Raw genomic sequence first — 23577 nt, forward strand, 5'->3', positions numbered from 1 at the left:
CCATACGCGACACTTTTTCACGGCCGATACTATTTCAGCGCAACCAATACTGCGAACCATGCTATTAAGTGAAAATAATGTGATATATATAAACTAACAAAATCTGGACCAGTGTGAAAAGATTACAAGAATAAGATTCTTTCCCAATCACTGGAAGGACTTTCAATCCAGTCAATAGACAAAACAATAAGCATCTCATTTCAGTAGCTCCTCCCCCAGTAGGTCCACTTCTTTGCAGGCTTACCAGAAGCAAAGCAAAGAGTCTCTGCATAAGAGTGCAATTCAAGTTTCAGAATGAGAGAGAGAGAGACAGAGAACGAAAAGAAAAGAAAATCACCAAAATTCCAGAAACCCCCAAAGAAATATCTTAGACCCGAGTAAATCATACTACTCACAAGTCCAATCAGGCCGTGCCAAGTACATTGATCAATTTGACATTGAATATATTAATGAGATGAACAATTAAAACCAAAGAAGCAAGGATCTGGTCACTATACCTACTCATCCAGAAATCATTCTGGACAACTTATAGCAAACAATTAAGTTGAACGAAAACTATGGTCCGGTTAGCAGTTTCTTCAAAAAAAAATAACAATGAAATTACGAAATGTTCAGTGGGAAAAAAGAGAAAATACGCTTGTAACGTATGTGATGGTTAGCTAGACCCACGATGTATCATCGTAATTTCAGTTGGTTGCATTGATGTACTAACGAAACATTCAGGCTACCAGGTGGAATCTAGGAAGGGTCTCACTTCTTTAAAAAGCGACATGTAACTAGCTTTAGACTTAATACGATAAGTTGGAATTCAGAACTGCATCAAGTGAACACTATATCAACTCATGTTTGCAGCATAGAACTCCCAACCATAGCGGTCAAAATTGTGCAGGCATATCTAGTGTTACGCACTAATCATTATACTAATTTCTTTATTTTTTGGGATAATTTCACTGACACCCCCACTAGTTTGGCCAAATATCAGTCTAAAACATCTTTCGAAAATAAATATCACTTAGGTCCATTTTCGCTTTTCCGTTACAGCCTCCGTTAAAAACATGAGAAAAGACATATTTGTCCCTAATTTTTTAATCATACTTATTCCAAAATATTAGATAATGGAAATGACTTCTGTACCCCTCCACACATTGTTTCTCTCTCCTTTATCTCTATATGGCTACAAGTCGCAGACCCAAATTTCCCCTTCTTCCCCTTCACTCATCAGTGGGCGAAGTACCTGCTGTCCAAGCCGCCGGCAACCAAAATTCGCTTCTTCTTTGATGTTTGATTTTGCTGGTACTATTTGATTGCCAGAAGAAAAGACGCTCGCTTCACCTGAAGCTGTGGAATCATTCATGGCAGATGAGTTATTGAAGTTTGGTTATGTTGGGAAAACCAGAGGTAATATTTTAAGATTGTTGTGGGAGAGGTCAAGAACAGAGAGGCTTCGAAAACCAGAGAGATGAGCCAAGTTAGTGAACCTGTTTGTAGAAAGATTGAGGACTTGAATCAATGAAAATGAAGCTATATCTGAAGTGGGTTCGAACCCAATGGTCCCTCCGAATTGATTCTTGGAGAGATTGACTTTGGTGAGAGATGGGCTGGACCAGAACCAACCTGGAATAGAGCCTTTGAGAGAATTGTTGGAGAGGTCGATGGTTTGAAGGTGAGACATGTTTCTGAGGAACCACCATGAGAGAATACCAGTAAGGTTTCTGGAGGAGAGGGCCGGAGTTGAATCTATGGTCTTCGGGATCGCTGCAATTTCCGGCGGAGAAGTGGTTGGTGCAGAGAAGAGTTGGTGGAAGGAATTGGGCATAATTTCCTTAGTGGTCTACCGCACAATTTCGGATTTCCGAAAAATGATTTCGTTTCGTGGTTGAAGAAAACAGGTGATTCCAGAATCTCTCCAGTGAAATTGTTGAATGACAGATCAAGAGTGGAGTTCGCCGAAATTTTGTCTGCGAAATAATGTTTGGACAGAAAATGAAATTAAGAATATGAATGTAGTTGGTGGTATTAAGTATCAAAATATATTGTTTTACAGGTATGCGAGTACCGTTTTAGTAATACATATTGTTAGTATGAAATAGAGTACATGGAATATTTGGTTTTCCAGTTGCCACCATTACTTCTGACAAAAAATTGGAATAATTTTTATTTTCTTCTAAGAGTAACGAAGTGTGTTTTTTGACAAAGAACCAGTATTCGGTACTCTGAGCAATAAAGGAACTGGAAATTTCCTGCAACAACTTCCATTTTCTGTTTCCCTCTATATAAACACATTCAATTTCTTAAAACGTACGATAACCCTTAAAATTTCATTAATTTCCTTAAAAATATATATATGAATGGATGATTTTTCTTATTTTAATTTTTAGAATTTTTTCTTATTTTTCTCATTCTCTTTTTAAATTTCATTAATTTCCTTACAAAAATAAAATTTTCTTATTTAAAATTTCATTAATTTCCTTAAAAAAATATATGAATGGTTGCTTTTTCTTATTTTATTTTATATTTTAGTTTTTAAAAATTTTCTTATTTTTCTCTTCCTCTTTTTAAATTTAATTAATTTTCTTAAAAAAATAAAATTTTCTTACTTAAAATTTCATTAATTTCCATAAAAAAAATATAAAACCGAACACTTGTATGGCGTATAATAGCCCTCAATACCAAACTGTATGATGTTGATCACCTACTTTATTTATTCTTGTATATGGAAAAGGAAGGGTAAACATGTCATTTGAATAGTCAACCTAAAGTCAAATGAGGGTAAACATGTAATTTTAATCATTAAAAAAATAATTTATTGGGTCAAACCAAAGTCAAAGGGTAAGAATGTCTTTTTACATATAAAAAGTGGTCTGACACACCTGTCAACTAACTTTTGGGGTGTGAGTGAAAAACGGAGCAAACGTTTGTAATGTGAGTGACAGTTATTTTCGAAAGATATTTTAGACTGATATTTGGCCAAACTAGTGGGGGTGTCAGTAAAATTATCCCTTATTTTTTTTGTGTTGTGTATCATAAGATAACAGTAGACAACTCTTGATACAAACTTAGGGCTTAAATGAGCAGGGCCGAGCTGAGCTTCGGGTTGTTCGGGCTTGGCTCACCAAACTCAGAGGCTTGTTCGGATGAGCTTTGGCTAGGCCAAGTTCAAGCTATACTCATCGTCATTCAGCCAAGCTCGGGCTCGGCTCACCAAACTCAGCTTGTTCGGATGAGCTTTGGCTAGGCCAAGTTCAAGCTCGACTCATCATCATTCAGCCAAGCTCGGGCTCGGTTCACTATGAACTTGTTTGTATACACACACACACAGCTACAAATATATACAATCAGATATGTAAATACCAAGAATATATATACATATTCAGATATTTATATAAATATATATAGACACCCAAAAACATATATTGTTCTACAAACCGAGCTCGCGTTTCAAACTCATTTAATAAACGAGTTGAGCTTGAACAACGGTTAGCTTGACTCGTTAGGCATGTGAACAAGCTCATATAGTAGGCTCAATACATTTTAGATTTCAATTTTAAAGTTCAAGCCCATATGTCATGTGTGTAGCCCAAGCTCACACATATTTCAAGCCTTTTCTTAAAAATTAAAAATAAAATTCAAACCCATCTTCTTAAGGCCCATAACAGCAATAACATTATCAATTATAAATCATCAGATAACAACAATCAATTTCTTCTACATTTAGGTACTTATATATATGTACTTAACTATGTATAAAGATATGTTTCTGGGTGTATTTATTCTGATTGTATATATATATTCGTTGTATTTACATATGTGATTGTACACATGTATCCATGTGCACGTGTTTATATATAAAAACGAGCTCATGACGAGCCAAGCCCGAGCTTGGCTGAACTATGATGAGCCGAGCCTAAACTCCACCCAGCCAAGCTCATCCGAACACAAGCCGAGCCCAAACAACCCAAAGCTCTGCTCGGTATATTTCCAGCCCTATATTTATGTATGTAAATACATGTAGAAGAAATTTATCATTCTGATTTCTTTGTCGACCTCTGATTTCTCAACCACCACCATCGCTATACAAGCTTGTTTACGAGCCGAACTCAACATTGTTCAAGATTCGCTTGTTTATTAAACAAGCTTGAAACATGGGCTCGAGCTTGGCTCATTTAGTTAATGAAAGAGCCCGAGCCAAGCCCGGTCTGTTTGTGAACAATTTGGTGCATTTGCTGCCCTATACAAACTACTTAAGGTCAAGTACATGGATACCTTGTCCCCAAATGTCTCTTTGTAAAGCAATTTAGTTTTTAAACCTGAGACAACCATGTCCCTTCTCACAGCCTCAAGCCATGTCCGTTTTAGACTTCCTTGTATCCTTTCTACACATTCAACTAGGGGTGGCAATTTGGCCCATCCCACCACGCTCCTAATGAGAATGGGATGAGGATGTGTAACTTGAACCTCTCTTTAGGGTTTTACCAGCCGCCATACCCCACAACCCTGCTGCAAGCAAACCACCACTCCCACTCTCCCATTGTCCCACAATTCCAACGAGCCACCAGCCTCTCCCCCCACCCACCACCAACAAAACCACCTCATTCCTGCAGCCCCGCTCTCCCATGCCGTCAGCAAGTCTATCTCTCTCTCTTTATATATATATATATATATATATGGAGAACACTCCAATTAGATTAGATTAGATTAGATTAGATCAGATCTTATCGTGATATCGGCTACTGCTCATCCTTCCATCTATATATAAAACGCTCTCGTCAAAATCTAATACTTCACCCTTAAAATCTGTATCTCTCTCTCAAAACATGTAAATAGATTCTTGCTGCAATTGGAAAGAAATTGATGAGGTCTGAAAAATCTGTATTTTTGGTTCATCAGTTCTGTCTCTCCCTATTTGTGGAAACGGGTGCCTTGCAGGAATGGGTTCTTTGAATTTTTCTCAGGATGGGTTTTCAACAAGTATGGTATGTTATATTTTGTAACAGGGCTGAGTAGGGTTGAATCAAACCCGTCCCAAACCTGTCTCGTTGCCATCCCTACGTTAAACTTATATCAAAACACTCGCACTGGCGTATGAGACTATTAGGTGGTCTGATCTATAAACTCTTCGGAATGAATTTTTTATTCTTGTAAAGAAATAAGGAGATTTCACCAAGAACTCACATCGCCAAAGAAGCCTCTGAAAAACACTGCTCTCACTGGCTTATGAAGTGGTATCATCTACAAACTCTTCAAAATGAATTTTTTCTTCTCATAAAGAATTAAGCCACATTGCCAAAGATACCTCTGCAAACAATTGCAAGCTAGTTGCTCTTTTCCAAAGGGATTCCTTTAGATAGTCATCAATTTTTTTGTTTGGTTTTTGTCTTAATCAGTTGAACTCCAAGGAACATAAAAACTCCTATGCAAAAGCAATGAACAACACATGTCATACAATGATATTTCTCGCACACTCCCAGACACGTGGCCCATACATCTTAAATGGGTCCACAATTTATAAACAAAATTCTTAATTTGAGACACGTAACCAACACTTGCTGGACACGTGCTATCATGTGACAATAAACTTTGAACGTTGGACCATCTTTTAGTGCATAAAAATGTGAAACTATATGAAAGAGTGGAAAAGGCAGTAGGAAAGTATATATCAAATTATGTTTCTGCACAAATACATACATATATTTGAATATATATTACACACACACACAATACAAGCATTTTTTTTATATAATTACACACAATACAAGCATATGGATATATGTTGTGTCTTGCTAATGGTACATTTTTCCCTATGGAACGGATGCTTATAATTATATAATTTAAAAGTTCCACATTCATGTTATTCAATAATATTTACTAGTAGAATAAAATAAATATTTTATCATCGTGCCCTCACAATTTCTCTGTCCCATTAGCTTGTCAACCTGCCTGTGTCATATTTTTTCAATTTCCCATATCTATTTACATGCTTCTTAGATGAATGTATTTGTTCTTTCAATTTTTAACCAACCCTGCAGCGAGTATGTATTGTGGTGGTGGTACTGATGATGCTTCAAGTTTCGATAAAGCTAAGAAAATTACCTGGAGGGAGTTTGGGCTGGTCAAAGGGAGAGCAAAGTGTTTTAGCTGCTCCCATCTCACCCTTTGTTCTTGCTTTCACATCCTTTTCTACTTCCTTAAGACAACAAAGCACGGATAACAATACTAAGAGACTTAACAAATACCAAAACGTAGAACTAATGATATGTACAAGTAAAATGGAACATTTCAAAATAAATCTAAAAGGAACAGTTTAAAGATATACGACTATTGTATATAACAAATACAAACACAAAATCTTGACAAACAAAGAAAATATACGTTAGCTAAGGCAATTGTGATTGGTTGGAAACAAAAACAAAATTATAAACCAACGTAGCAACCATGTATAGCAAGTATCACATAGCAACGAACTGTCAAGAAAATGGAAGCCTACTGACTGATTCTAATAGCGATTAAAATGTTTGGCATGACATTATATATAACAATAAATACCGCACCTCTTCATCACACCAAGGAGCTAAGATCATTTTCTTTTGGCCAAGGGCTTCCACAAATTCATCCCATGTCTTTATAACCTTAATACAAGCATCTCGTCTTAGCTTTGCGGCGTCAAACAGACTTTGTTGAATGGCAGTTAACATGTCGTTTATTTGTTCAACTAACTTGTCCACGGGAATGTCCACCTTGGCTGAATTGTCACGGCGAACAGAACGAACCTGTAGACCAAAATCATAACATTCCCAACTCCTCCAATGAATCAACCAAAGAATTTATACCAAAACCATGTGTACTACCATCTAGCAATAAATCAGAATAATCCAAAGAACATTATCATAGTAAAATAGGCTATCGTTAACTATCAGTACAAGCCCAGATTGTGATGTTTTGATTGGATTAACTGAAATTCAAAATTTACCAAATTGAGAATACAGTAAAATATTCATTTTCTACTGATTGGCTGAATTGGTTCATCAAAACCCCCATCAGAAAGAATCATGCAAAGACCAAAATGACTTAAATGAAGTCATTAAAGAAAACAAATGTGTTAATAGTTTATTCTTTCCACATAATTTGTTATAAGTTAAATAATCCGACACACTAAATTTTAGAATTTTGATGTGATGTCCAAATCTAGTTCATATTTTCTCCTGTCATTTGTGCTATTCCATTGTTGGTAATACTTTGAGACCTTTTTGTCATTTTGGAGAAAGCGAGAGGAATAATTTTTGTACCGACCGACCCTCTTCCTATATATTGGAGGGACTGATTGAAAATCACAAGTTGGAGAATTTCACTTGTATGTGTTTAATTATGGAATATTGAAAGGGATCACATTGGAAGAGGTCTTGTTATATGAATCTGTATGGAAAAAGTAAAGAAGGGACACACCAGCTTCCACTGTAAGAATTGATTCCTTGTTTGAGAAAACAATCCCCTCCCCCCCCCCAAAAAAAAAAAAAAAAAAACACCCACACACAAAAAGGCTACAATTTTTCTTCACTCTATAACTGCAACTGCAACAAGATGAAAGACAATTGTTCTGAACTGTAAATATTTTTTATCTTTATGTTGTTGAAGGATGCAAAGAATGTAACAACACTTGAACAAAATAAATTTTTACGTTTTTTGATATACACAACTCAGATATTTAACCATCCCTTAAACCCAAACCTCATCAGTCTTGTAGCTGGAACCAAGAAAGATAAGAGTCAATGAGAACAGAGCTGAGCTGTAAGCTACTGACCTGATCCTGGCCCAAAAAAATCTCAGCAGAGCAAGGATGTGCTAGGCTTGATTTAGCATAGCTCATTTTAATACAAATAGTGTCTTATTACAGATTATGGACATGTTAGATCATTTTAAGATAATAATAATTTATTACAAAAGCGCCTCTAGCCCAATGGTATGATCTCTCCTCCCCTCTTTGGGAGGTTGAGAGTTCGAGTCCCACTAGGAACATATTGTGGATAACGGGTGTGTGTGTTTTAACTTCCAAAACAAAGATAATAATTATAAAAATAATACTATCTTCTTTAATATAGGATTTTATTAGCATGCAAGCCGAGAAATTTTGTCCACTCAGACCCTAAATACTTGAAATGAAAACGTCCAAACATCATGCCAAGACAGTAGGGAGAAGTTGGTTTTAACCCATTGCCATTCCTTGCTAATAAAACAGAAGGGGGGTAAAGTTGATATTTGATGGGTAGGGAAATAAATAATCAAAAGACCTGAGGCAACAATAAGGAAAGGACAAACTTACTTGATTATTAGCCAAGTCTTTTGGCCCGATTTCAATCCTCAACGGAACACCTTTCATTTCCCAATGGGAGTACTTCCAACCAGGTGAATAGTTATCTCTAAAATCTGCCTCAACACGTAAACCAGCTTCACTTAAAGTATTCACGGTTTTAGAGCAGGCATCTAAAATGGCTTGTGTGTCAGCATCTTTGTAAGGCACTGGAATCACAATAACTTGGGTTGATGCCACTTTAGGTGGCAGCACTAAGCCCTTGTTGTCTGCATGAACCATCACCATCACCCCAATCTGATTTTAAACAAAGAAGAGCACAAAACAGCAACCCACTTCTTAAAATTTTTTTTTTTGTTTATACAACAATCATGTGCACATAATTAATCTTACAAACTTCTTTCACTGAATCAAAAGGCCACAAAGATGCATGAACTGATTATGACGACGATCTTCATAAATGGTGGTTGTCGTGCATGTTTATATTTATGTATACCCACATGCACATGCACAAAAGACTACTATATAGGGACAGAACTTAAAACCATCTCAGAAAAACATAAATTTTCAAAATATTTGTGTAACTTTTCTCACGAAAAAGAAATACATATAATAAAAAAACTTAGTGTTGACCAGTTTTGTAACGACCCTCACCCTGGCCAGACACAATATTGTCCGCTTTTGGCTCACCCAAACCAGAGACTTCCCAGAGGGTCACCCATCCTGGTACTACTCCAAGTTAAGCACGCTTAACTACAGAGTTCTGATGGGTTCACGGCCATCACGGCTTTAAAACGCGTTGTGTCATAGAAGGGTGTTGAATCTACATATAGCACTTGCCCCATCCACACCCAGACAATGTGGGATTGTGCACCTGTAGCTCGCCCAGTGTGGTAGCCTACTGGTGCCCCCTGTACACGCTCACACACACCCGCCCACAAGGTCGCTACAAGTTTCATAACATTTAAATTTTCAAAAAGCTAAAAAACAAAGTCTCCTGTACCACCATCCAAATCTGCAACTTCCTGGGGAAAAAATGCCCTCTTTGCTGTAGTTTGGTTCAAAATTCTAGAAAGTTGATCAACCCTTAAAGAAATATACCGGGATACATATCCTCTTGTAGTCTCAGAGCATTTTAGTCCTTTGGATCAATATATATATATATATATATATATATATATATCTTTGATAAGGTTGGATCAATTGTGATATAATTTTCTACAGTCAGGATTTTTAATGCATGTTAACACTGAGAACTGATAAGAAATATCCAGAGGTATAAGTCTCTGCTTGGGGGTGGGGTGAAGAGCTTCGTCATGGTTTCTCACATGAATGAAAGGGCTAGCCCAATGCATGAGACTCCTGCCATTGTGGAGTCTGGAGAGGGTTTCAATGTATGCAGCCTTTACCTCCACATACGGAGAGGCTGTTTCCCATTTTTGAACCCATGACCTCGAAGTCACAATGGAGCAAACTTACTGTTGCACCAAGGCCCACCCTCTCACAAGAAGGAATCTATAAGAGAAAATCCTTTTTGATGCATGTGAATACTGAATACTGTCAACTGACAAGAAATATCCAAAAACATAAATCTCTGCTCGTTACAAGGGGAAAAAAGAGCTAGCGGATTAAGAATTTCTATATGTACAATAATAATAAATAAATAAAGAATTACCGTGCGAGTACTGTATGCCCAGGAATTTTGCCAAACTTTAGCCCTTTCCCCTTTCTCGTTCTCAAAATCTATGTCAAACATTTTAGCAAAATTTTGACCTAAACAATGTGATGTGGCACCTTGTATACCTCGACCAGTGTTTGGGATAAAGGCCTAGGAACAGTAATAAAGTATAAGGTAAATATACACAAACATATGACAGGAGAGGCTAAATTGTAAAATGTACAACAGATAAATTAAAGCCACAAAGGATGTATTTAGTACCTCAACACTTGTTGTGTAAAGGCCACCAGCAAATTTCTCCAGCTCACTCTTTTTACCCTTCACAACTGGTATTGCCAAATACTCTTCATATATTCGTCTATATAGCTCCAATATCTCAAGGACCTAAAATCAGGATAAATATTTGCAAACCAAGATATCAAGACAGAAAGTAAGACCTTACTCTTTTTTTTTCTTTTTTTCAAAGAAATGAAAAAAAAAAAAAAAAAAACGAAAAAAAGACAGAAAGTAAGGCAATGAAATTTCTAACATGCCTTAAACTAAAAAATCTACAAGACAGGCAAATATAAAATGGGCACAAATTCAGCATGCGACAAGTGCTTTAAGACGTTGGAAAGACACAACAGATCAGATACTGCACAAATTATTACAAGAAGACTAATAGAAAATAAAGACGCAATCTGTGAAACACAGTATTAATAAATGACCAACAGTTCAAGGCAAAAAGACACATGTAAACATGAGCAACTCCATACCTCTGCATCCGCCTCTGCCTTTGTGGCAAATGCCGTATGCCCTTCTTGCCAAAGAAATTCGCGACTTCTAAAAGAGAAAAATCATATATGGCAAGAATACACATGTAATATTATTAGAACAAGGCAACAGTTGGAAAAAAAACAAATCCAGAAATGCACAAATAAGTACATTGTAACTGAGAGTATTCAGACAAATAAACTACCCTTCAGGCAACATAGTCACCAAAAACATGTGAACTCGTAAGAAAAGCATAATCAACACAGAATACAATCTCCCCTTCATATTGATGAACAGAAAAAGGTAAGTATATTTCTTCAAATATTGATTAACTGCTTCATGCAAAGGTAAACCTTGGTTTTTACATAACGTGTCCACAGAATTAACAGAATTATATATTTCTTCAAATATTGATTAACTGCTTCATGCAAAGGTAAAGCTTGGTTTTTAAATAACGTTTCCACAGAATTAACAGATTTCAATCATTTGCACAAGAATATACTTGATTTGATCAAAGCCACCAGAAAACTAAAAAAGACAAAGGGGGAGAGGAAGAAAAATTTTGCCCCGTGATAACTGCAAATCATAACAAAAAAAAAAAGGAAAAAAAAAAAAAAAGAAGATAGTACCACTTACCAAAGAATAAACATAACACAATATTTGCGTTCATTATCATTCAACAACCTATAGATATATTAGTGGACAAGTTAAAGTACAACCTCATGAGGTCCAAAGGAAGAAGCAAAAATATATGACTAACTGGAACAAGCTAAAGATTTAAATGTGATAACTTGTCAGGACTTGCATCCTGGCCTGAGTGATATATACTTTATGCTGACATGAAAAAAACAAAAAGGGACCAAGTTACAATATGGTCCAATCTATCAGATAATGTGAAGCTAAAGATTCTATTTTTCTTTCGGTAGCTTGACTAGTTTTTCTTTTGATTTGTTGTTTTTAAGGACTCAGAAGTCAACAATAGGATATAGCAGCCCTCTTTCGTACCCTAAAATCCCCCCGACCTGATGAAGGTAGGATTTTATCCCAAATTCCTGGTACAACCCCAATGAGGTCTTAATCCCTTCACATGCATAAGATTCATATTACTATTTAGCGCTTAACATAGAACACGGTAAGTAAATTTTTTAAATTAGCGTGTTTGATAACATTTAGGTTACCAATTTTTTAAATTAGCATGTTTGATAACATTTAGGTTACCAATTTTTTAAATTAGCGTGTTTGATAACATTTAGGTTACCACTTAAAATGTTACGCAGTAGCTTAAAAGAGGCTTAAAGCCAAAATTTTAAGCGTCACGGAACTTGCTTAACGCTTATCGCAGAAGATGGTAAGTAATTTTGGTTTTAAAATATTATGTCAGTGACAATGTTACCCTCAAATATTATATTTTTAGGTTCTCCATCACTTTTTCAACTGTTGAAATTAAACGTATTGATACTACTCTTGAAATTAAACGTATTGATGGACTTTCTATTTCTAATATTTTTTTTTAATTTACTCCAATTTCTCAAAGGTTTCATTGTATTTTTCTTCTTAAATAATGTAAATATAAATAATATTCAACAAAATATAAATAAATAAATAAATAAATATATTTATATATATATATATATATATATATATATATATATAAACTGTATGGTTAACTCAAGTTTATAATCAACAATCATGCAATGAAACCCTCACACGATTGTTTTGATGCAAATCTACTATATAAATAAAAATCGAATGATTTGTGCGTGAATTATAATATTCTTCTTATAAATATTTCATTTTCATAAGTTATTCATTTTATATGTTGATTTTGAAATTTTTATGATCAGTTTTGACATTAATATCCATTATTAAATTGATATATTTCTTTGGTGAAATTCATTAATTTATATAAATGTTTATGTTTTAATATAGTATCTTTTATAATAATATTATGTGTAGAAGATATTCAAGGCAAAAATGTAATATATACAATATACAGATTTCAGCTTTTACATTTAACAAACAATCTTAATGAATTCAGCGCTCAAAATTAATACAATATCAAACAAGTTTACAGACACATAAAATTTCAGCGCTTAAAATTCAGTACTTGAAATTTTCAGTGCTAAATTTTCAGTTTTATCAAACAGCACCTAAGTCTCCATCAAGCTGTACTAGAGACATGGTATCCAATCCAGCTTTCATCAGGATTGGGGGAATTATGGCTAAGGGGGACGACTGGTAGTATTAATGGTACAGTTATTTAGTTTAATTCAACTATCTGATGAACTTTAACAGTGAAACTTATGGCACCAACTACACATATAAATCTGCCAGGAATCCTTTTTTCAGTCCAGGAATCATAAGATGTGACAATCCTTTGATGTTAGAATAACTGGACTAAGTAGTGGAAATCTGTCTGTCTATCTACCTATATCTATCTATTCGTATTTCATAAATAAGTTACTTATGAGGCTTCATTGTCTCATTGGGAAAATGTAGTGAAGTCAAATCTCTTTACAAAAACAGCATGAAGAATTTTAATTCTAGTCAAGTAGGAGCTTTTAACAATAATAAGGTTAAGGTCTTCTAAATCGTTCTTTTTACATCCAGACTAAAGGGTGCTAAACTTTGATATATCCCAGCTTGACTACAAATTCTTCAACTAATAAACTGTTCAATTTGATTGATTGTGCAGGACAAAACAATTCTTCCTCCTATTATCAATATTATTCTGACATTGCCTCTATTTTGGTCTGTGTCAGGTTCCTCCCAAATCCATCACATGCATCCTTCACAAAAGGTGGCAAATCTCAGTCTTCACAAAAGCTTGGAAGGTGACTTGTTTGCCACTTATATGGGACATTGGGAGAAAGTACAGCTGGAGGATTTTTATGAGTGTGCCTAGCTTTGTTAAAGAAAACCTCAACTCCAAATTGTTTTCTTATAAATCAACTTCACGGGAAGCAAAGGACTCTTCCTAGTTCCTGCATTACAAGGGTGCACGTCTTTCGTGATGGTAAACCATGAGTTCCTCTATCACTTCATTCGATTTATAGTTGCATGCATGGTATTGCCCGTCATTATTCCTCACCATAAACTTATTATCAAAAGTCTAAGAAAGGAATCCCCCTAGGCAAGAAAACAGTTTGCATACCAATAAAGGCAAAGCAAGGATTGCAACAGCATAATAAAGGAAAGAGAAGCAAATAACGCATTGGCGAAGAAAACTAATTTGCACTATCAAGTATCAATAGAAAAATAAGACCGAACAAATGAAAACCAACATGTCCACGAGAGACTACCGAATGAATGGAGTAGGATGGCTGAACTCCCATCGTACAACATTGCACCACTGGTTTAGCTTTAAAGGTAGGTCACGGTGTCCCCTTATCCACTTTGAGAAATACGGGTACATAACAGTCTCACTTGTGGGACGGATGGCAATAGGCACTTCTAAGTCAGATTCTCCAGATTTTGTGACCCAGGCAACCTAAGTAAAAATAAATAAATAAAAACCCAACATTAGAGAGGTAAGCAAGAACACACTTTAGCACAGCTCTAGAACATATGCCAAAGCAGAACACCAGAAAGTGAATGTAATAAATATGATAACTTCGACATTTATATACATTTAACCACTTAATCTCAAATAGAGAAATCTCCCAGAGAGGAGGAGGAGAGTTGGGGGGGGGGGGGGTTGATGTGTTGGGGGAATATCAAGGATCTACCATACTTGCAAAAGCAAATATTATATTACCAACGAAAATAGGAAAAACGAATAAATAAACTAAAAAACTAAATAATAAGGTAAGCGAACAAAGAGAAAATTAAAGTTCCTACTTTGATTGTTGAAACCAATTCTTTAACATTGGTAATAAACTTGAAAAGAACAAAAAAATTCTTGATAACCAAAGATTTGCTAGAGGGTGAAAAGAAGTATACATAAACATTTTAATAAAACCTTCCAGTTGGTAACGAGGACATTGTGTTGGATGCATCATGCTGACATGTAATTACTCACCTCCGGAGCAAACCCCTCAATGTGATCCTTTTCTTTCTGCAGGACAGCAGGTGATACAAAAAGAGGGAAGTAGCAATTTTTTATTTTCATCTTCTTTATTTCTGCATCAAAAAAAACCTGCACAGTTCACAGCATCAAAAAATTGAACGACATAAAAAGAGAGAAATTAGGTAAGGGGGTTTGGAGCAAAGAATGAAGCCTGCTCACATATAGGTAGTTTTGAACTTTGAATATGAAGAAAAGTACATGGTACAAAAGTAAGTTGGACTCGATATGACAATAAACTTCACAACCACACGGAGAAACCAACCAGAGGGGCAATCAATAATGCTCAGATCCCAAAGAGAAAATAAATTGGGTTCCTAAAACACGTCAAAGCACCTCACCTCCTTTTTTTTAATACCAATCCATCCCTCTACATGCATTATAAAAACAAAACAAAAAAGAAAAAAGAAAAAGGAAAAGCACAACAAAAACCACTCTAAATAAATTATTAAACCATAAATAGCCATTCAGCAATGTGCTTCTACATGGATTATAAAAATAAAAAATAATAATAATAAAAAGTCATTCTACATAAATTACCATTCAACAATGTACTTCTAGGTATTAAGCAGTGACAGTGCTCTAATCAAATGAGCATATTCTATTAAACAGCAACCATTTTCATCAAGCTTGATGATAAGGAATATCTGTAAGCCAAAAGGATGGTTTTGAGAACATAAAAATAGATGTATTGTTAAACTTATGGGTCAAACATTAGGTATCTGAATAAAAACCAATAATAGAACCCACAGTTATAATTTGGGGAAGAATAGATACCAAGATGTTTGAACAATACAAAGAAGAGAAATGCTGAGAACAACAGAAAGATAATTACAAGTTGAGGGTGCTACAAAGGATAAGAAGGCCATATTCATTCAAGTTTACAGAACTCTCAATATAGAAAAAAACAAGTAGGTTAACGACACTATATCATTCACAAAACTAACAATCCTCACAGTAGACAAATGCATATCAAATACAATCACTTACCTGCATGGTTTCCCATATTGACATTGTCCATGGCCTTAAAATATAACAACCAGAGATATCATAGTATTCAATCATTTCGCTACTAACAACCACCTGCAAGAAGGACCAAGCACATAAAACATCAACACAAGTAACTTATTACATATGTCCTGCAAACATCCGAACATTAAAAGAAACCCTGAAGGGTGGAATGAATTTTGCAGTTCCAAAGCTTCCTAAATAAAGAATGGGTTGTAAATTTGTAATACAAGGCACAATCAGGTTCACATTTCAAAACTACTTATTTCCTTTTGACACAAATAAGCTAAAAAGCCTGAAATCAGCAACAGACTGAATATCTGAACATCTTGAATGCATCGCTTTTTAATACATCTTACTAATAAAAATATATATAAAAATATATGTCCAACACACAGAAATTGCCAAACATTTTCCCTTTCTCCAACTAAAGGAAGATGAAAATATTTTTATGCCAACACCCCTCGCAATAATTTCTTTATTGACATAAGTATTTGGGAAAACAAGCAAATCATACTGGCTTAGATGTTCAGATATTCAATCCATTCTTACCAACGTATTGAAGAAGAATATTGAACGACTTCAAAATGTAATCATGTCTCCATGTTGTAATGATTAAAATTTTGATGGACTGCATACCTAGATGCATATTTTCACTCAACCATAACCAAATGAATGTAACAAAGAAGAGAAATGCATTGTATATAATTTACCGTACGTACGTTTCCTTCAGCTTTTGCCACCAAATCTAAAAGGGGATCATTTATTATTTTCTTTTTTAAAATAAAAATAAAAGGTACTTTCTATAGCCTAACCAAATGGTTCTCAATTAAGTTACAGTAAGGGGCATCAACTTGTTTTATTGCAAGTCTTCGATGCCAAAAATCGAAATGCTGAAATTACTTAAAAGACATAATTGATACCTCAGAGTACCACTCTCCGAAATTCTCATCCTTCTTGTAGGAAAGCCCAAGCCCAGTCTCTTTTTTCACCTCCTTCTTTTTCCCACCTGAAAATTTCAAGATTTTATACTCAGGTCAATGGGAGCAAGACCATATTCAAACAAAATTCAAACAATCAAACCAGATTATGTGAGAGCCAGATAAAGTACGCTTACCAGTTTTGGCACTGACATTATGTTTTTTAGCATCCTTGGTGGCCATATCCTTTAACCTTTCTATCCTGGGGGAGAGACCAATAACCTTAAATAAGATTTATAGATCAGATCCCTCAAATGGGTGTACTGCAGAAATACATCAACCTGCTTAATCACATTACATGCAATTGCTAGTACGGAGCCACACCATTCAGAAAAATTTACTCTCTCTGTTAATCAACGCCTGTGAAGCTGATGTTGGCCAAAAAAGAAATGTGATTCCATTTTTACCCTTCAAGAGTGTAGAAAGTCAATAATACCCTCTACATTTTATATGAAATGACATGTCTGACCCTATTTTAATACAATGCAAAGACAAAATTGCCCTTTGTGTTCAAATCAATGCCTCTCCTTAAAATCACTTAAGGAATACAACCAAATTTGATCTATTGTTGTGCACAGATGAACCTATCAACTAAAAGTACATCTCTTATGGAAATACAGAGAGATGGAGTAATCTGTGTCAAGAACAAAAAACAAATAAGAGGCTCCCTTTCCCTGATAAAGACCACCAACTCTCAATGTTGGCATCAAAATTGATGATATCTGCAATTTTAGCTAAACCGGGTTCGAAGCAGAGACGGATTTATAGATAACCCGTCTCACCCCAATTCTATGTTAAAATTACATATATATCCTTATAAAGTTAGGGTTTCCCTGTTCTTTCTATTCTACCAGACTACCGATTCCAAAGCCCACCCCCCTCCCCACTCGTGCTCTCGGCTCTCTTATGCAGGTCATCAGCACACTCATTCCAATCTATAACAGCTACATCAGATCAGATCGTGGTTCCATGAAGCGGTGAAGGTACTCTTCTCTCTCTCTGTCTCACCCCTGCATATATGCTAGTGCATGCATATGTAATTCAAGATTTATATTTATAAAATCTCAATAGAACTACATAGAGTTGAGTTTGATTCGTATGTTGGATTTCTGTGTTTGTATTCAGATTTTGACAACATGTAAAAAATCGAATCTTTGGGTCTGGAACCAGGTAAAGAGATGGAGACTAAAATGTAAATAGCCTAAAAAGGTCGGGAAAGATGTGGAAAAGAGATATTACTAAATAAGTACTAAAAATATTAAGAGCTGAATTTTAAGCGCTGAAGTTTTTAAGTGGTAATTAAAAAAATAAATATTTTTTAATATTCCATTCAGTGATAAGTAATGACCCTGTCACTTAAAATGTTACCTCATTTTAAGTGGCACTTACCGTTTTCGTCATATTCAAATTGCGTTTTAAGTGGCGCTTACCTTTCCAGTCATATTCAAATTGCGTTATCAAAGACACTCAATTAGATAAGCGCTTAATCTGTTTAGAATTATGCGCTGAATTGAGTAACCAAATAACACCTAAAATTGATTATCGTTCCCTATATGCATTTAGGACCGGAGCAACAATTTCATTTCAGGGGTGCACAGCGTACTTGATAAAAATTAAAATTAAAATTAAATCAACTAAAATAATAAAGATAGATTGTTCAAATCAAAAGGCAAATAAGCAAAAAAAATTACTGTAAAATAATATGCTAATCAAGGAGTAGTATAAGAAAGATAAATACTTGACAAATATAAGAACCAAAATAGTGATTGGTAATATTTCCATTGAATACAATTATATATCCTCATTATCTATGTCACATTGGTTTTTCCATTGATTTAATTAGCCTTAATCAATTTAGCAATGTATGATTGCCTCAATATAAACAGTGATGGAGCCAGAAATCTATTTCAGGGGCGACATGTTGAACATGATAAAATAATTTTGTTTTCAATTAACACGATGACTAACAGTGCAGCAAGACGGTATCCAAAAAATAGAAGTGCAGTAATGATGCACTAATTAAGATTTAAATAGTACGTCATTATTCGCAAAAAACTGCAGTAAAGAAAAATTCAAAATTATAAATAACAAATTAAGTCCATAAAATTACAGTTATAAAAGAAGAGAAGAAAATTAATAAGAAAAGAAAAAAAAGGTTACGGTACATAAACCATACATTAATGCAAAAAGAAGAAGTTTAAAAAGTGGAAAAAATAAAACAAAAGAAGGAGAAGAATGAAAAGAAAAGAAAAGAAAAATGACAGAACTTTGAAGGGGGAAAATTAATTTTTTGAGTCATTTATTTTCTTTTTGTGTTCTTATTCTAATATGCAATTTTTCATTTTACCTAAGTGATCATTTTGCTAATATAGGAACCAGCATCTTTCTCGTAGAATTTGCGGTTTCTTAGTTTCATTTAATTTGGTTTCACTAGTCTCTCATTTTTTTTTTTTTTTTGATAAGTCACTAGTCTCTCATTATTTGTTTCTTTTATTTAACAGCTATCTCTGTTACAATGACCTCCTCTTCAGATTAACAAACCCTGTTTAATTTGGGGGCGGGAGGCCCTTCCTCGCCCCCGCCTCCCGCTCTGTTTAATTTCCACTCAAAAAAAAAAAAAAAAATCCCTTAATTTTTCCACTCAAAGAACAATTCGTACTTCTATAAAAAATTTTGGCATCAATCTGTTATGTTAATTCATCCCATGTTTCCATATGCATACAATTTATGTTTTCATTTCTCAAATCAAAGCTTACGAGGTGCATATATATAAACTTTTATTTATGTCTCGTCTCCATAAATATTTTTTGTATCCATACTTGCATATATAAACTTTTATTAATTTGGGCTTTTATATATTTAAAAAAAAAAACATAATTAATATCAGTGTATCACTTTAGCCTATATGTAGTGCAATGTTAGTTTCATTTCTGTGGTTGATCGGTGGAACCACTAATTTTGCAAAAACACACAAAAGGTGAAATTCAATGCCACTATATCAGACTTCTCACATCAAATTTAGTATGTAGGTTACAAGAACATGTTGACATGCATGGATGTGATCGGATTAAGAATCTTCATAAACAAATCTTGAACTTAGGGATTTTTTTTAAAATGAATATATATAAAAGAGAGAGGCGATAGATGGTGTATAAGATACATAAAATGAGAGAGAGAAAGCGACACTGTTGAGAGATAGACGCACCTGTCGGCTAGCTGAGATCGACCAGTGATGGTGGCCGGCGACGGTGAGGATGAGAAAGGGTGGCGCAGGTATTGGCTAAAGCGGTTTGGAGTCTCACAGAGTGATTCGGCTGTAGTCAACTGCCGGGTAATAGAGATTAGGGTTTTTTTAAAGCTCTTCGCCATACAAACTTAAAATTTTTTGTTCCATTGTTGGAGGTATGAATTTCATGCTGATTGAGGGGAAAAAAAAAAAAAAGAAAAAAGAAAAAAGAGAATTTCATTGTAGAAAAAAGCGTTTGTTTCGCGGTGTATTAAAAACAAACTTTTGGTAATGTTATATTTGTATCCATTTGTTATATTTGTGAGAAAAAATATTATCAAAATCTCTTTGAAATTATTGTATAATTTATTTATTTTCTTTGTTCTTAGCCTTTTTTTAATATTTGAAATGGGTACACTTGGCAATTATCAAAGCGTCACCACATTTTATTCTTCTTCACAAAACTCTTTTTGTTCTAGTGTGTCTTACGGGGTACACTGTGAATGCAATAATTTAAAAGTAATAATTTTAAATTGATAATGTAACAATTAGGTGACTGTATTAATTTTTTAATTTAATATTATTACAACATTATGAATAATTTAACATGATATATGCTAAACTAATAGATACAATTATGTTGATCAAAAAAAAAAAAAATTAGATACAATTATGATATATGTAGTTGCATATTTTTCAAGTGAAAAGGAGGAAAAAAATCTCCAAAGAATAATAAATGGAAAGCAAAAGTGAATAAAGGGAGTCTCTCAGGTGAATTGTAAATTCGGACCTCCTAAATTTGATTATGTACAAAAATACCTAGATTCGATTTTGTGCAAAAACACTTAAATTTAAATTATAAATGTAGCTTGCAATAGGAAGTTTGTAAATCATTCATTCTAGAATGGTTATCGGGTGAGTTATTTATTTGTTATCGAAAAATAAAATAATGAAAAGCAAAGTTTCCTTCCATCTTGGACATTGTTAGAGTGGAGAAGGCCGTTTTCAAACCACTATAAAATATTATCTTTGAAAATAAGTCATATTTTTAACTCAATTTTCAGACAATTATCAATCAAACAAATTTTATTTTTTCAAGTAATATATATATATATATATATATTTATTTATTTATTTATTTTTCAATGTTTAACAAAGGTCTAGATTTAAGAGGTTGAGGTTGAGTTCAACAGGTAAGTTATTTTTGTTAGTTTTTAATTTTTTTTTCTTTTGATAAATATTTATGACAATCAAACACTAAGAAAGAAAAAACAAATTCTAAAAAAGATTTTACATTCTAACAAACGGAGCCTTAGTGTTTCTTGTTTTTTAGTCCTACAAGCATTGAAAATAGCTATCGCAAAAAGCAAACTAGTCGTTCCTAAGGGCCTGCTTGATTTGTAACTGTGGAAATTAAAAACTGTACAAATAAAAAAACTGTATTGTTGAGTTTTCTGAAAACTCAGTTATTAAAATATATGTTTTCGGTGAACTATAAAATATTTTATGAAAACTCAGTTATTAAAATATATGTTTTCAGTGAATTATAAAATATTTTATGATAACTATTTTATGTTTTTGGAATTTTTGAGAATTATTTTCAGTGTTACAAACGAAGCAGATTCTAAATTTATTTTAATTACTTTTTTGTTAATTTCTCTATTGATATAGAGTAAGGAAAAAAAATCAATTTAATTTTGACTACACATGTTTGGAACATTTCATTTCAATTCTAAGCCGAAGAAATTTAAATTTTGACCAAAGTTGATTGAACTATTTAACTAATTAGGAGACCAAAAGGTGACTGACTTGAGAGCAATCGTTCTTGTTTTGTATTGGGGTGATCACTTGGAAAACAAATTGGCACCCTTCAATGTTGCATGGACTGTTTTGCCCTTTTTCTATACTAGTTTCTTTACGATAAAAGAACCTATATACTGTATATATCAATCACAAACCTTACTATAGTTGTTATTTTTCTTCATTGACCGGAAATATTTTTATGATGCTACGTACTAAATTTGAGATTGAAGAAAATTTAGTATAAATTTTAAATTAAATTTTTCTTAATCACAGATGCAAGGTATCAATTCGGTATTTCCTAACATAACATTTAATATATTCTTCTAATTGACCCAAGTTGGAGTTTGAGTTCTGATTTGAGGCCTTTTGTGCAGGTGACATTCTAATTGACCCAAGTTGGAGTTTGAGTTCTGATTTGAGGCCTTTTGTGCAGGTGACATTCCTCCTCGGGGAGAAGTTGGTGACAATGCATTTTGAAAATCCCAAACATTTATGAAATACAAAACGGACCGTATTTACATAACGTAATTAAGTTATAGATAAATCCCAAAGCATCAAAATCATGACAGCTTAAAGTCTTGAAAACATTTAGGTAGTGGCAAAAGACTTCTAAAAATTTTGAAAAAAATAATTAATAAATTCCAAAGCACGAAATTAGACGATCTATTAAATTCAAAACAAAAACAAATGGACTCATATTCAACCCCAAAACAACATGGAATCAGAAAAGGGTCAAAAACAATAAAATTTCAATGCAGAAATAACTTGATTTCACGAAACTAAGGGCCTGTTTGTTATGTGTTTTACTTTGGTGTTTTTGTTGCAGGGCTCAATTTCAGGCCCAAAAACATGTTTGATAGCCCTTGTTATGTTTTAAACAGTACAAAAATATTGTTTTAAACAGTACACAATTTTGGCCCAAAACTGAAACACCGAAATGGTGTTTTTGTTGTTTCTGAACTGTAGCCCAATAAAAAGAACTGTAGCGCTTGAAGTAAGTTGGGTCTTGAACTGTAGTGGAGGAAGTAACTTTAAAACGTCGTCTGCAACACTTTGGCCCGATCTTTTCTCTCTCCTCTGAAACCTAGAGAAGGCGATTTCGGAGGCGAAAGGGAATCTGAAACCCTAGAGAAGGCGATTTGGGAGGCGAAGGGGAATCGCAAGCACGAAGTCTTTGAAAAGCACAAAATCGGAAGCACGAACTGTGGTGAGTACTCTCTCTTCTATTTCTATCCTCTTTAAACACTCTGTCTTCGATTTAGTTGTGAAACAAGAAGACTGTGCTTCTCATGTAAGAGTGCTTGACACAGTCAATGTTAGAAAAACTGGTTTTGCTTGTTCTTTCCCGAGTTTGTTTACATGCGTTCACTAGGATATTTTTAGCAGTGTAGAACATTGTAGGAAGCATTGTTTCAATTATTTTTGGGGCAATAAGCTTGTGACCTACGAAGCTATATCCCTTGTATTTTTGTAGGTTGAATATATAATATATATATATATATATATATATATATATATATATATATTTAACTTCGTCAATGACATATTTCTATGTAGCGGTGAGAAGTTGCTTGATGTCAACTGGGCTGAATTTCTAGAAGTTAAAGGGAAAGTAAGATTAGAGGCTTTTGAAAAATATATACAAGATCTTCCTCGCTCACGCAATCGGGGATTGATGGTAAGATATTTTCTTCTTTCTTCTGCGTATCATAATGAAATAGACTATTTAAATCATAACCAAGTGCATGAATAAACCATATG

At 34.1% G+C, this 23577-nt stretch overlaps 1 protein-coding gene across 2 annotated transcripts; it reads right to left on the minus strand.

Annotated features, from left to right (window-relative positions):
• Positions 1-64: 64 nt before the first annotated feature.
• Positions 65-20260, minus strand: LOC132282839 (proline--tRNA ligase, cytoplasmic-like). 2 transcript variants are annotated; one of them, XM_059784643.1, is made up of 13 exons: positions 19993-20260; positions 16925-16989; positions 16731-16816; positions 15790-15882; positions 14755-14871; positions 14036-14223; positions 10736-10802; positions 10242-10364; positions 9978-10130; positions 8315-8599; positions 6549-6767; positions 6091-6184; positions 65-265 (listed from the first exon to the last, which is right to left on the minus strand). In XM_059784643.1, the coding sequence occupies exons 1-13, from the start codon at positions 20154-20156 to the stop codon at positions 201-203; spliced, it is 1719 nt and encodes a 572-aa protein (XP_059640626.1). In that variant the 5' UTR covers positions 20157-20260; the 3' UTR covers positions 65-200. The 2 variants fall into 2 exon arrangements, with proteins under 2 accessions (XP_059640626.1, XP_059640627.1); XM_059784644.1 differs by having other exon boundaries at positions 16925-17009; positions 19993-20131.
• Positions 20261-23577: the final 3317 nt, after the last annotated feature.

The sequence above is a fragment of the Cornus florida genome, unplaced genomic scaffold (genome assembly GCF_030987335.1).
Source record: "Cornus florida cultivar Cherokee Brave unplaced genomic scaffold, ASM3098733v1 CherokeeBrave_3.0.0_Hap2_Chr11, whole genome shotgun sequence".
NCBI classification, from domain to species: domain Eukaryota; kingdom Viridiplantae; phylum Streptophyta; class Magnoliopsida; order Cornales; family Cornaceae; genus Cornus; species Cornus florida.